At 39.7% G+C, this 14,077-nt stretch overlaps 1 protein-coding gene across 1 annotated transcript; it reads right to left on the bottom strand.

The window, feature by feature from the left end:
- Positions 1 to 484: 484 nt before the first annotated feature.
- On the bottom strand, positions 485 to 13,576 carry mapk1 (mitogen-activated protein kinase 1). Its single transcript, XM_067227662.1, has 9 exons — positions 13,282 to 13,576; positions 8,060 to 8,242; positions 6,868 to 7,057; positions 5,582 to 5,698; positions 5,291 to 5,405; positions 4,878 to 5,009; positions 4,307 to 4,416; positions 4,050 to 4,179; positions 485 to 3,173 (listed from the first exon to the last, which is right to left on the bottom strand). The coding sequence occupies exons 1-8, from the start codon at positions 13,425 to 13,427 to the stop codon at positions 4,075 to 4,077; spliced, it is 1,098 nt and encodes a 365-aa protein (XP_067083763.1). The 5' UTR covers positions 13,428 to 13,576; the 3' UTR covers positions 485 to 3,173; positions 4,050 to 4,074.
- Between the last annotated feature and the right edge of the window lie 501 nt (positions 13,577 to 14,077).

The raw sequence follows: 14,077 nt of genomic DNA, 5'->3' as shown, positions 1-14,077 counted from the left end.
CACTAGTGCAAGCAGAGGAGACCGAACTCCGCCATTCCTAAACATACTACCAAGCATGGTACGGACACACTAACATACTACCAAGCATGGTACGGACACACTAACATACTACCAAGCATGGTACGGACACACTAACATACTACCAAGCATGGTACGGACACACTAACATACTACCAAGCATGGTACGGACACACTAACATACTACCAAGCATGGTACGGACACACTAACTTATCCCAAGTTACCCCATGAAACGTGCAACCGAGTTGAATTGGTTATTCCCTCCTCAGGATAAATACCGCACCCACCCAGGCCTAAACCTTTCAGTGGTGTGTCTGGCTAAAGCAGTGTTTATGAGGTGGTTGAGCGCGTTAGCAGCACCCAGAGTTCTTACCCCAGTGTGGACAAACGAAGGAGGAAACTATACTGACGACCAACGCAATGACACATGCAAATCCTTTCTTCTTAATGCATATAATAAAGCAATTTATGATCAGCACAGCATTTTACTGGAGTACATTGAATTAAAGCCATCTTGTCCTATTAAGCAGTTCATGGAGAGAAGCAGAGCGCCATACAGTAGTTATACATAGTTTTCAAAATGTTTTAAAGACACAGCCCTAGACATGAAATAAGACAGTGTATTTAATAGTTTCTAAATGATATAGCATGGTATATGACAAGAACTGGATAAATCATAAGCGACTGTAAGCCCTAAACATTCGCATATGGTTTGTTCAAATCCGAGACGAGACTAAATGACAAAGTAGCATTTTTTTTTTCTTAGCGACTGATGCCAATGTAAACTGCAAAAATACAACACAAACAATAACTTTTCTATCCCTTGACATTTCTAATGAAAGGTTCTTACTCAAAATATACCCAGAAGTGTTTCAGTTCATGCTAACAACTTACACATGATCAATATTTGATAACATTCAGTTCCCAAAATAATATATGCAAACATCAGGAAATAAGCAATAGAGGCAGTAATACATAAAGCCAAAATTATACTTAATCACAATTGAAAAGTTGCAGAAACAAATATAATATTGCAAGATTTTTTTGTGTTCATTTTCTTAATAGTTTTAAAGCATTGACTGTCATCACAAAATATCTGACAAAACAAATCTAAGAATACTTGTCCATGAACTCTTCAAATCAAATCTAAGAAAGGCACAAAAAGCAAACAGGGTGTACATGGACTTAATGACGCTTATATTAGAACAGATATGCTGTGGAGTGAGTTAAGGCCCTGTTGGCACCTGATTCTGAATCGACACGTCCAAAGAAAGCATTGTAAAAAACCACTGAAATAAGTGCAATCATTGTTTGTCGAAAAAGTGTTACACACAAAAGCACAGATAATAATTCTTGTGAATTTTGGATTGTAATTTTGTTTTCATTTCAATAACTAACGGCGTAAGTGCATGTAAAGCCAGTAGTAAATGAAAGCCAGGGTTAGAACCTGAGATGCTGCAATGATATGATGTAACCACTAATTATATTTACTATTACAGTACTTATAAAATTCTACATTTCCAGTGGACAAAATCTTAAAAAAGAACCGTTCATAATTGACACATTATTCTGGCATTAGTTGGAAAGAGAAACCAAGAAAATCTACCAGAGGCCCAGATGATTCTCTAAATACATAATCCTGTACAGGTACATTATGCAGCATGATTTCCCAGGAACCAAATTCCTCAGCCTGGTACAACCATTAAACCAAAATGTTTTAGCATGCAAAGGAAAACTGCTTTAAAAATCAATGCACCGTAACAACACATTTTTAATAAATACAAAATAAAAATAAATACAAAAAGACAAACCAATAGCAGAATAAAAACAGAAAATAAGAGCATAAAGAAAAAAAAGAAAGAACCCTGTGATTAGGAAGATTGAGACCACAAAAGGTAAAATAAGAAGAGCCTTGGCATCCCAGTTAGAATATCTGACTATGTGGCACTTACACTGTCTTTGTATACAGAGCTTTAACAGTCATGCAAAGAGCACTTGGCAAGAAACAGAAGACACACGCAACGAGGCACATAGAAAATCTGAAGGGAGAAAAAGGCGGAACTGCACTTAATTCCTTTATTTACAAATGAGTTATCAGTGTAATTGATTCATTGATCTGTGATGTTAAGGTCATTTAAATTGTAGCTTTTATTTTTGTTTGTTTCTCACAAATTAAGTTGAACTAGTGGAACACCCTTTCCATGCATTTTTAGTTGGAAAGGAAAATCTCTCCAACTGACCACAAGCAAAAAGACTGAACTACAAAAGATCAAAATCTTCAATGGGAACAATGTGGTCTTCACGTCATTTTCCAGCTGGTCCATTAGTAAAACGCATCAATCTATATTATCCCTCACCTTTCCCTCCTATTCAGTCTACAATATAATGACAAACTGTCAGGCTTTGGTGATAATATGCTCTTAGCAGATCTATATGGTGTCCAAGGAAATCTCCTTATGTTGTTGCTCTGAGTGTTGGTTAGATATTTTCGAAGCCCCAAAAAGACCCATTAACAAAACCTATCCCTACATGTGCTCTCCCTCAAAACCCATTAGTGACCTATGAAGTCAGCAGGTGATTAATTCATTGCATAAATCCGTTGATTTGATCTCAAATTTAAGAGTTAACAAATTATATACTTTAAAATTGGGCTCAAGTTTAAAACTGAAATGTATGTTGATAATCAGACGTTCCCTCCAAAAGCAATTTACCAAATTTACCATTGCTTGTGCAATGTATATTTATAATAGCCACAAGTAAATTTGCACAGAACAGCAAGTTCATGACAAATTTGACAAGACAGACACATATCTTATTGAACAGAAATAGCATATTTGTTAATCTTGGCTTCAATACATAAGCACCTCCACATTAATAAGCCATTCACCCAATACACAAAGGGTGGAGGATATCATGGAGAAAGGAACAGGAGAGAAAGAAGAAAAAAATCACACCCGGATGAGAACTGGAAAATGGGAATTGAGAGATAGAGAGGGGGGGGGGGGGGGAGAGAGAGAAAAAAAAAGACTGATTTTACATCCTTCCTGAGCAGTGGACAAACAACGGAATACAGGCAATCCTGGAGACAGGTTAAACCACAGCAACAAGGTAGAGGCAGAGCTGCGGCGAAGCTGAAGCATGTCCGGAGCATCGTCTAGAGGGGGAAGGACAGGGCACAAAACGGGATTCAAAACCTTCATGTTTACCACGTGCGGAAATTGTTGACACATGCACCTTTAGCTAGGATCAGTCGTAAAATGAGCGCTGTGTCATGAACAGTGGAGGACTATGGCATGCTGAAAAAGAGCCATCATATTTCACTTTAGGAGCCCAGATAATGGCATTACTACTTTTCTAGTATATGTTGTAGAAACTTCCGCAAATTTGATTTTGTTGAAGTGCACTACCCCTCAGCAAGAACCAAGAATCTAGAAGCAAGAATCTTATAGCCGTCAAATCATTTTCTTATGTCACTGTGGTCAAAAAGAGGAAATTTGAAACTTTCTACACATGTAACAACATCTAAATTTACTGTAGCTCTACATTATCACACATGTTCTTTTTACATTTTCAACTTGGTAATGCGAAAACAACTTTTAAAGTGATGTCCTTCAATGATAGATCTGCTTTCCTAATTATTATTGTTATAATTATGATTACTTTAAATAGCACCAAAACAAAAGGGCAACAAACAAATCAAAAGTAAATGTGAACAACAATACCAATAGAAGGATAACACTTAATTTTCACTGAAGGTGAAGAGTTCAATACATATCAATGGAGTAAACCAATTATTGTAAAGGAAGTTGGTGCCTATAATTTCTGGACTTTTTATAGCATGGAATAAGAATATTGGTCAGAAATATCAGTTATTGACAAACTCTCTAAACCATTGGTATTTGGCAGATCAAAAATATACACTACATTCTATAAATGAAGCTGCAAATCATTTACATCTCAAGTCAGTTAACAAGTAGGGCATTATTGAGGGGTCAGCTGCTATTTCTATAGGCTACTGAGCTGAACTTACCTATGTGGTTAGGTTAGGGCCTGAATCATGTTTGGAAGCGTGCAGTTTCTTCAAAAATGAGCTCCTTTAATGTTTCTTTGGGAAGGTCATCAAGCTCCATGTCAAACTTAAACGGAGCTTCGGCTACAGGCTAGAGTAAGAAACGGAGAGGACATAAACCAAATTAACTACCCACAAACCAATATGCTGAAGCTGACAAGTTTACATGAAGGGTTTTTGCATTTTATTCATTTAGCTACACGTATGCCGCTTATCACCTCATCTGTGGGGTCATAATACTGTTCCAGGTACGGGTGGGCCAGAGCTTCCTCCACCTCAATCCTTTTGTGGGGGTTAAAGGTCAACATCTTATCCAATAGGTCCAGCGCTGTAACAGAAGGAATGGAAAAAGAGAAGGGTCAGTCAACGAGGAAAGAAATGAGAGTATTGAAGTAAGAGAGACCATACTTTTACACAAACATAAACATTCTGCATTCTAGTCAATATGCCAAGTTTTTTGTCGACATACTCTTAAGCATATTGAAATAACATTTCTACAACGTACAGAACAGGACCTGGTGTACAATGTGATTTATTGCACTAAGGTGTCTTGCTGCCTGCAATAGCAAGACTAAACTAGGCTGCAATAGTCATTTTCGAATCAGACTAAAAAAGATGTGACGTGTCTTTATAACTGTATCGTTTGAGGAAAAAGCTGATTTGTAATCATTGCCTCTTAAGGAGAAGGTCAACATGTCTGAAGGATCAAGACCGAATGGAATAAGGAACAGTCCCATAAAAATGTAGGCGCTAAATGTTCAATTATTATTAATAGTTTGACCTCTCTACCTTTGGGGTCGGCGTTGGTGAAGAGGCGGTTCCAGGGCACTTTGCAGCGCAGGGGGAGAGACAACAGGTAGTTCCTGGCCTTGATGTTGATGATACAGTTCAGGTCTTCCTGGGACGGAGAACCTAGTATACCTGAGAAAGATGGTGAGTAACAATGTTAACCACAGGTGTATGCTGACCCTACTTTGTAATGAATCACATGACCTTACGAACTTGATTTCGTAGCTAGGTAGAGGCAAAACTAAGGGTGTGAATGTACATGCGCATGGTTAAGTGTTAGTCATAACAGCAGCTTTTCTTTACATTACCTTTATGTGCACTGCAAATTGTTTTGAGTTGTTTAGTTAAGTGGTAGTATTAGTGTTATTACTGTAGGGTGAACATTAGCCCAAGCATTTGCAATGTTAGTTTACCTAAAATATGGTTGAGCTGATCCAAGTAATGTTTTCCAGGGAAGATAGGCCTGTTGGATAGCATTTCTGCTAGGATGCAGCCGACTGACCAGATGTCAATGGACTTGGTGTAACCCTAAGAGAGACAGCGGGGGAGAGAAAGAAAAAGATCAGAAATAACATTAAAAGACAAGAGCTCTCCTTGATGACCAACACACAATGCCAATTATCCACCGCCCAAGGGACAACACAAAAGTCCTTTTGGTAACCATCGCCTACAGTTACCGCGGCGTGGCAGTGTGAGGGGCTTACTTTGGAGTTGAGCATGATTTCAGGAGCCCGGTACCAGCGGGTGGCCACGTACTCGGTCAGGAAGCCGGTGTGATCGTGGTCAGGGTCGGCCACGCGGGCCAGACCAAAGTCACAGACCTGGAGAAAAAGGATTGAAGAAAGGGTTACAGTAGCAGCAGCAATGCCATAGATATTTCAACGCTGAGGAAAAGGGTGTCAGTGGAAACCACTTTCTGCTTAACTCCTTTAGTCCCAACTAATTGAAACGATGCTTGCAGGGAGCTTATCACAGCATTATTATTGTAATTTGGAAGGTATCCGATCCCTACCTGTCATAGGCTATAAACTTTAATTGCTTTTGCATGATGGTTCTCACACCTCATTGTGTGACTTCCTGTTGCATTGGTGGTCATAATATTATGTCATGTTGATAAGCAAAGGTCAAGATGTGGTCTGATTGGTTGTTCTACAGATAACTGTTGGGTATAAAAGGGAATGTGGAACATTGTTCTCTAGATTCTTCTCCTTAGGTACTTCTCCTCAGCTCCTGCTTCTCCTTGTACTTGCCATCGTCTTCTCTCTCCGATTTATAATATTCATGGTAAAGTAGGTAAGATTTCAAACCTTCATTTTGTAAAATGTTTGCCTTGTAACTGCTTTAATTCATTTGCAATGTTATTAAATATACATTTCATTTAACTTTACTTTGACCATTCTTGCTAATGTAACCCATACAAATGTAATCCAGTCAAATAACCGCAATCCTAGAATATTTGGTTCATATAAATACACTGTCCAGTTTAACCCTGTACATTATCTTTGTGCATCACTCTCATTGCTTGCTTGAAAAACATATCCATGTTAACATTGTCATTAATGCAACTAGAAAACATAGGGGATCTGCCGACCGTCTAATAAAATGCATTTTGTATTCATGAATAAGTAATCGTCATTCTTTGAGCCTGTAAAAGGTTGAAGTCATTATTGGCGTGGTGATTTAAATGCAAAACGCTCAAGCAGAAGCTTTGGTTGAATTTTCTTTCTGAAATTGGCTACAAATATAAAGGCCTATAAACCGTAATTACATTTCCCGATCAGTATTTATTGTTACCCTGTAACGCCATTAGTTTATTTCAACATATGCCTAAAATACACAGCCCAACACAAATTTCGGTCTCCTTTCAGACAGTACAGTTCGTCACATGACAAAGCCTGTTGCTGCTTCGTGTCCAAGAGAGTCGCACTGTTGTTGAGCTTGTGTGTTCTCTAAATCGTACGTTTCAGAACAGAGGACAAGGGTGGCGTACCTTGAGATCGCAGGTGGTGTTGAGCAGTAAGTTCGAGGGTTTGAGGTCTCTGTGAAGAACGTTGGCAGAATGGATGTACTTGAGTCCTCTCAGGATCTGGTACAGGAAGTAGCAGATGTGGTCGTTGCTCAGGTGCTGGGTCTTCAGGAGTTTGTAGAGGTCTGTCTCCATCAGATCCTGGACAATGTAGCTTCATGGCAATGTGTTAAAGAAGGTATTTGACATTCGTGCAACAAATCAGTGACAACACTCTCATTTGAAATAGAAAGTGACATAAGTAGTTCCCATCTCCCAATCCGATTGTTGACACCAGAGCTTTAAGATAAAATCGCAAACAAATGTTTTCTGTGGCATCCAGTCACGGAGGGTGACAGAAAGCCACGGGGACAGAAAGCCAGTTGAAGCACCGTCTTGCGTTCAATTAACAATGAGTAACACAAATCCTTTTTTCTTCCCTGAGGGCTTCTCCTCACTCTGTAGCTCGCGGCCTTCTCTCCCTCCCTCCCCCCTCCCCATGAGCCCTGTCGCCACTGCTGTGTGGACAGTTGCGCCGATGAGCTGACCAGCGACAGCCATGCTGCTCGTCATCAGAGTGGGAAACAGTCTGAAGACTCGGCCGTGAGGCGGCCACTGTCTCTGGTGCTGCTGGAAGCATCGGGGAGGATACTACTCTCTGGGGAAGCCACAATGACTTCAATTCTCATTTGATGGAATAGTGACTCATATCTATCGGTCCCCTACTTTCTGGAAGGCAAGTCAACTTATCTTTCAATGACACGTTCTGTTGTAACTATAATGTTAACTACTGGATATTATTACTTGGTCTCCAGGAATTATGATCCCCTGAAAATGCATAGCGACTAGACAAAATGGGGATTAGTTGAGCACCAAGCCTTATATTGTTCTTCATAATACGTGTTAGTTGAATTAGAGCTTTATAAAGACTTCCCATTTATTGATAATTGTGTAAATGCATCAGAACTGACAACTCCATCCTATCCATGAAACCATTTCCAGATAAAGCACAATATCTTTGTACTCATGCTAAAATATTGCCTTCTGTTCCTTTCTCATTCTTCTGTAATTCTTGATCAATCAAAAACGATACAAAGTCAATCAAGAAGACAAAAGGATCATTTCCAGTTCCTCAAAAACATTGTAGGACAAATAAAGAGCTTAAGGACAAGGATACACATCTTTCATCAGGTCAGCTGTCGGTGTGCGGATGATGTCATTGATTCCGATGATGTTTTCATGTTTGAAGCGCAGCAGGATCTTGATCTCTCTCAGGGTGCGCTGACAGTACGTTTGGTGCTCGAAGGGGCTGATCTTCTTAATGGCCACGCGTACCTTGTTGTCCCGGTCATAGGCAGAGCTGTGACAAACATGACAACAAATATGAAATTCATGTTTCAGACAATTATTGAATGTCTATATTTTGAAATCCTATATTAAAAAAATGCTACATTTCCGTTTATGTTGTCATATGTAGATAAACAAGGATACTCTTTTGTTATCATGAAGATGTAATGTAACAAAGTTTGGGAAAGGTTTCGATGCTCTGAGATCAACAGGAAAATGTGTCGAATTAAAACGTTTCTTAGAGATCTTTTCAGTAATTATTTTCCTCACTTTACTTACCTACCTACCAAGATAAAATATGTAACAAGAACATTTACAGAAAAGGCGCTAAACAAAAAGTGCAAATGAGCTTACAAAAATGATGAGATACTGAATAAGATTTATATAACTTTAATCCATACTTCCTTGTTGACAGGGGATTATTTATTGTGCAGTGTCCCAAAAAAAGGGGGTGCCTGCAGACCAGTGTCTGGCTCGTGAGGACTAGATCGTTATCAAGTAGGAGTTTTGTTCAAATCTGGTCAATCCAATCCAGTGAAATTAATTAATTTGCAGAAATCAATTTCAGAACGACTGACAATGGAAGGTGTCTAAATGGCTTTTAACTGGTTGATTTCTTATGGAAGGAACACGTCACCTCGTCTTAACTCTGGCAGATCTGCTGGGGCTTTGTGCAACGTTACAACACACACAACTTGAAGTGGAAACTGTCACACCAAAACATACACATTAAAAACTCGTGAAAATTGGTTGCTCTAGTGATGAATCAGATTCAACTTAAAAGCTGAGAAATGTGTACAGGATTCCCAGAAGGCCTTTTAAGTGACCTTCAACAACACTGTTCCACGTATTGCAGTTTCACAGAGGTGTGTGGGCAGGGAGAAGAGCAGTAGCACTCATCACACAGTCCAGGAAGTTGAATCTTTAACCACTTTGAGAGGCCTTAAGAACAATCTTAACATTATAATAAACTCAATAGGGAGGTAAACATCTATACAGTATATCATTATGGATGGGCAGGAAACTTCGCACTGATCAAATACTCATATTTCTTTCTTATATTAGAATAATTTATATTTTATTTGATTATATTGAAAGCCACATGTCAACAGCCCCTGATTTGCACCTAGGCTCGCTGTTGTAGCCATGTTTGTCTGGTAGTGTATGTACTGGAACCATTTTAAAAGATTCACAAGCCAGCTGGTTGGTCGGTTCAAGTTGGCAGGCTTGATAGACCATCTCTGCTAGTTTGTAAGGATTACACCTAGAAAAGCGAGTGACCGTGAAGAATTTCATGACACACAATAGCCTACATTTTGAAAAGAATATATGCACTTTTCAGTATTTTTTTTGGATACGGGGGGGGGGGGGTTGTTTCCAAGGAAACTGACTTCAAGGCTTTATACTGGAGCCAATGTTGCTTTTTATGCAACAAGCTGTTGCCATGACAATGCATTGGTGGGTAAGGGGGTGAAAGGAGTAGCTCTACTGGTAGGTTCAGCATCTGGTGCTAAAGTGCTGTGCTCCTTCACGAGGGGAACAACAGAGGAGATGCCTGGGCATAATAGATGGGTGCATGTTGTCTCAATCTCTCTATTGCCAAATGAATGTTCATTATGTAGGCTAGAGTTATGTTTGGAAGCTACTGGGGAACAGTGTTACCAACTCCCAAAGGATTCAAAGCTCAATGCCTTTTGTACTACTGTAATCTAAAACAATTATAGCAAGTCAAGTATGATTTATTTGGCTGTGACGAAAAACTCTCCCTAACAGTTTCCAGCAGAGAGGCATGCCGGTTCATCTTCAGCGACCAGCTCAGCGCACCAAATAAGACCCCAGCTCAGTTTGCTGACACCTTGAACATCTCATTCCATAATCATAAGTTTTAATATAGAGTTGGGGGGTCCCTCTGTGCCCCGAACTGCCAACTGCCTCCACTAGTCTAATAAGGCTTGGAATAGTTAAACAGTTACATTAAACACATGAATAGAAGCCAATACTACATCAGTCACAAGAGATCTAGAGGTCAAGCAAAGATGTTCCACCGAAATAGATGGGATCATTCTGAGGCTACTAGCTGTTTTGACTAGATAATGGCCCATGCAAAAAGCAAGGTCCATGCTGAAATGTTTTGCAGAGTTCAGCGTGAGAACGTTACCAGCCAAAAAAAAACGCATTTGAGATGAATGCCAACACCTTCTGTAAGCCAGGTATAATCAGCCAACATCAGTGGCCTGCGTTAATGATCTAGTAGCTGAATGGAAGCAAACTCTCGCAGCAATGTTTGGACCATCTCAACTGACAGGGATTTGAAAAGCAGGTATACCGAGTCGGCGTCAACAGACATGTGGGGGTAGAGTGTCGTTTGATTCGGTGTTGTAGTTTTATGACATTCAATTTGACTCCATTTCCTCTGGCATCTTATGGTTTGGAGCCACGTGCACACTGAAAACCAAGTAGAAGTCTCTGGAACACGAAACACATAGCTCCATGACATCATATCTGTTTAGTGATGGCATATTGTAGGTCACTCAACAGAAACACTGCAGGAAAGTGCAATGCAGAATTGTTGCTCATCATGTGTGTTGCTAACAGGAACTTGGGTTTTCGATCAATCTTATCAAGAAGGAAATCACCTTAAAATAGATTCAGACATTTTATATGTGTATCTGTTTTACCTCATGGCTGCCACCCCATTGATGCAAATTAAGACTAAGGCAGGAATGAAAGTCTCTTGTGTTCTCACTGGCCAGTCTTTAGATAACAACACAGTGGTTTTATGTGCTGTAGAAGTGATATAGGGAGACTGTGGGTAATCAAACACACATTATCCCTCTCTGTAAATTGCACAACAGTGTTGTAAGTGTTGCAGTTCAGACGTCACCAGAGCTGTTGCCATAGAGATGGGCATGGTGGCAGTATTTGGAAACACACCTGGCTCCCCCTACAGGACAATAGCACCAGTGCAAGGTGGGAGCAGGGCTATTGGGGTAAGGAATTCATTCGTCCATCTTAGTTACACGTCTTAAAACATGCATTATTTGAGTGATTTGGGCTAAGAAATATATTACCCAATACGGCAGCTCATCCATTTGTTTTGTCAAATGATTTAAATGAATGAAAGTCCTTTGGCAGATCAACTAAGATTATTAATATCTACTGTGCTGCCCGTTGGTGGCAAATGCCAGTGCACTGCCCATTGGCGGCTGTGGAGAGCCATGGCTCCATCACTTAGTGCAGCTCCACATGACAGCAAAGGCCTACGCAAGCAGCTCAGACAAACAACGTCACACTGCACTTCTGTGCAATACACTGACCAAATTGCAACTTCCTACAGTGCCCGGATCATGAGATAATCAACCCACAGACACACCAACAGAGATTACTGTCTTTATAGTTTGATCATAATTAGCGACACACACCTGTGTGGATTTCTACAAATCAGGGGGCAACTGTTTTGTAGGTTTTGTCAACACAGTTCACAGGTCCAGGATAGAGTCCTAAATCCTTCTATACAAGATGTAACTCAACTTTCCCCAGAAAAAAAGGAAAAGAAAAGGCTGCACCCGTTCCTTGTAAAAAGCGCTGCAAGGAATGCTACATGTTGTGATGAGTCAAATAAACAATAAGGTAGGGGCGCGCCGCTAGCTTACTGGATAGCGCACGCACTGTACGGGCTGAGGCCCGTGCTCAGCGGTCCGGGCTTGATTATTGCTCAAGCCATTTCTGCAAGTCTACCCCCCCACTTCTCTCTCTCTCTCCCATACATTTCCTGTCTATCTCTGTGTCTGTCCAATGCAGCCACTAAAAGGCTAAAAATATGTCTTAAAAACAAGAAAAAAGCATTACCGTTTCTGATTAAACATAATTTAAAACTTGTTTTAAATATGGAGTGAAGACATGAAACATGTATATTCATGTGTTTTTTATTTTCTTACTCAAGCTTGTATGGTAATCCAAGAAGTATCAAACAAATCAAGCATAATATACTGTATATATTTTAAACATATTATATTTTATATTATATTATACACAATATTATATACATATATGTAAATGATATATTAAATCTTCATAGCACCCTAACAGGGGAGAGCAAGTTAAAAGTCTGACATCCTGACATTTGAGAAATATTAGCATTAAAAACAAGTTTGCTCAGTTACAACAGAATCAGATAACTGAAAATACCTACAGTTAGCTGGCCTTGATAAAGTCCCAGGCGCATAGCCATAAATCCATTAGGTCTACTGAAGGTTATGCAAGTGCGCAAGTATGATCATTTTACATAATAAAAATTGATGCACCACAATGCACACTGCTACGCAGAGCTGTGCCCCAAATTGTAAAGCTCTGCAAGGTAGGCCTACACACAGTAGGCTACATTGGGAGATGAGAAAGCTGCACTAGAGTTTTCTGTTTCAGTCTCGTAGCCTACTTGCTCCCACATTTAGAGAACATAAGGCAATCATGTGTGTATAGGATGCAAATACAGTTCTATCACTAGTATTGCACTGTAACATTCTGCATCAAATCATTTGTAGAGAACACAAACTATTCCAAACTCTACAGTATGTTTGGTGGCCTAAATGTCAAAGTAGGTTACTTGCACAATGCCAGGTAGCATTTCCCCCCAAACCATTCGCTGCCACTACTGCCACCCAGAGCCTCTTCCAATTGTGCTAAACGAAAACTTATGATTTCTGACCACAATATTTTGCTATATCCCAAACTGAAATGAATTTGATATTTCGGATAACCTAGCCATAGGCTACATATAAATGACGCAAAAATGTGGATGCCTAGACCCCTGTATAACAGCGTATACTTAGCATAACATTTTCTATTTCTAGCACATAAGTAACATGATCAACAAGTCGCAGAACAATTTGGCCAACACCGATATATTTTCAATACTTATTAAAGGCGTTTCCCGATTCGTAGGCCGATAGACTATTTAATGGCGGATAATTTTTTATTTGATTTCCTGATTAACAACAAGTTTAGACGTAAGAATGTATTCTAAATAATTGACATTTTGGTTAAATAACTTACCACACCATTCCGTAGGCGCCCTCTCCAATGTAGGAAAGATTGCTGTAACGGGGCCCAACATCGAAGGCCTGCCCGCGAACTAACTCGGCGTCCGATCCGGGGTTGTGCCCGCAAGCAGCAGTGGCAGATACCGCAGCTGTCGCCATTATTTTACGAGGCTGCTGTAAATCTTGTACGCGCACCAGGGATTGTGAATTGAAATGTGAATCAGCTTCTTTCTTTGGTCTCTTTAGTCAATATGTTCAAAACGATGCTTGTTTCTAAGACTGCTCACAGCTCAACTGTGTGCATGAGTTGCTTTCGCTAGCGGATGAGAAAACTGGCAGCATGAAGGCTAATGGAGATGGTCATGTGATCTGAGATCAGCACACACGAGGCTTATATGTAACATAAACCTCAGGTTCATTCCCATATTTTCAATATTGAGGTGCAATCAGATTATATAATCAGTTAGTATGCAATGTATTATTATTGCACATCATTTTAAGGGGCATATTACAAAATAGTAACATTTGTCCAGGGTCACAGAAAACAGCAGCAGCAATGTCATCGTTGTGATGTGATGTCTTTCGTCTCATCTAATATGAGGGAGGTTATGTGTGCCTGATCAGCAACTTTCCTACTTGATGCATGATAGGCAAAGAGTATACTCTTTGTAATAGGTTTAATATGCATTCATGTACTCACAATAACACAAACCGTTTTAACCAATTGTTTTAGATAGACTAGACATAACATAAATACACAAATGATTAATTTATATCAATAGGCTAATTCTTGATATGTCATTTGATAT

Source organism: Osmerus mordax, chromosome 24 (assembly GCF_038355195.1).
Source record: "Osmerus mordax isolate fOsmMor3 chromosome 24, fOsmMor3.pri, whole genome shotgun sequence".
Lineage (NCBI taxonomy): Eukaryota > Metazoa > Chordata > Actinopteri > Osmeriformes > Osmeridae > Osmerus > Osmerus mordax.
This window is presented reverse-complemented; position numbering and strand designations above follow the sequence as displayed.

Excerpts from the sequence above, each read along its gene's own strand:
- mapk1 (XM_067227662.1), bottom strand. The coding sequence starts at position 13,427 with ATGGCGACAGCTGCGGTATCTGCCACTGCTGCTTGCGGGCACAACCCC. Across the intron at positions 5,010-5,290 it reads TCAGCTCAACCATATTTTAG|GTATACTAGGTTCTCCGTCC; the intron begins GTAAACTAACAT and ends CATCTTTCTCAG. Across the intron at positions 4,417-4,877 it reads CACCAACGCCGACCCCAAAG|CGCTGGACCTATTGGATAAG; the intron begins GTAGAGAGGTCA and ends CTTCTGTTACAG.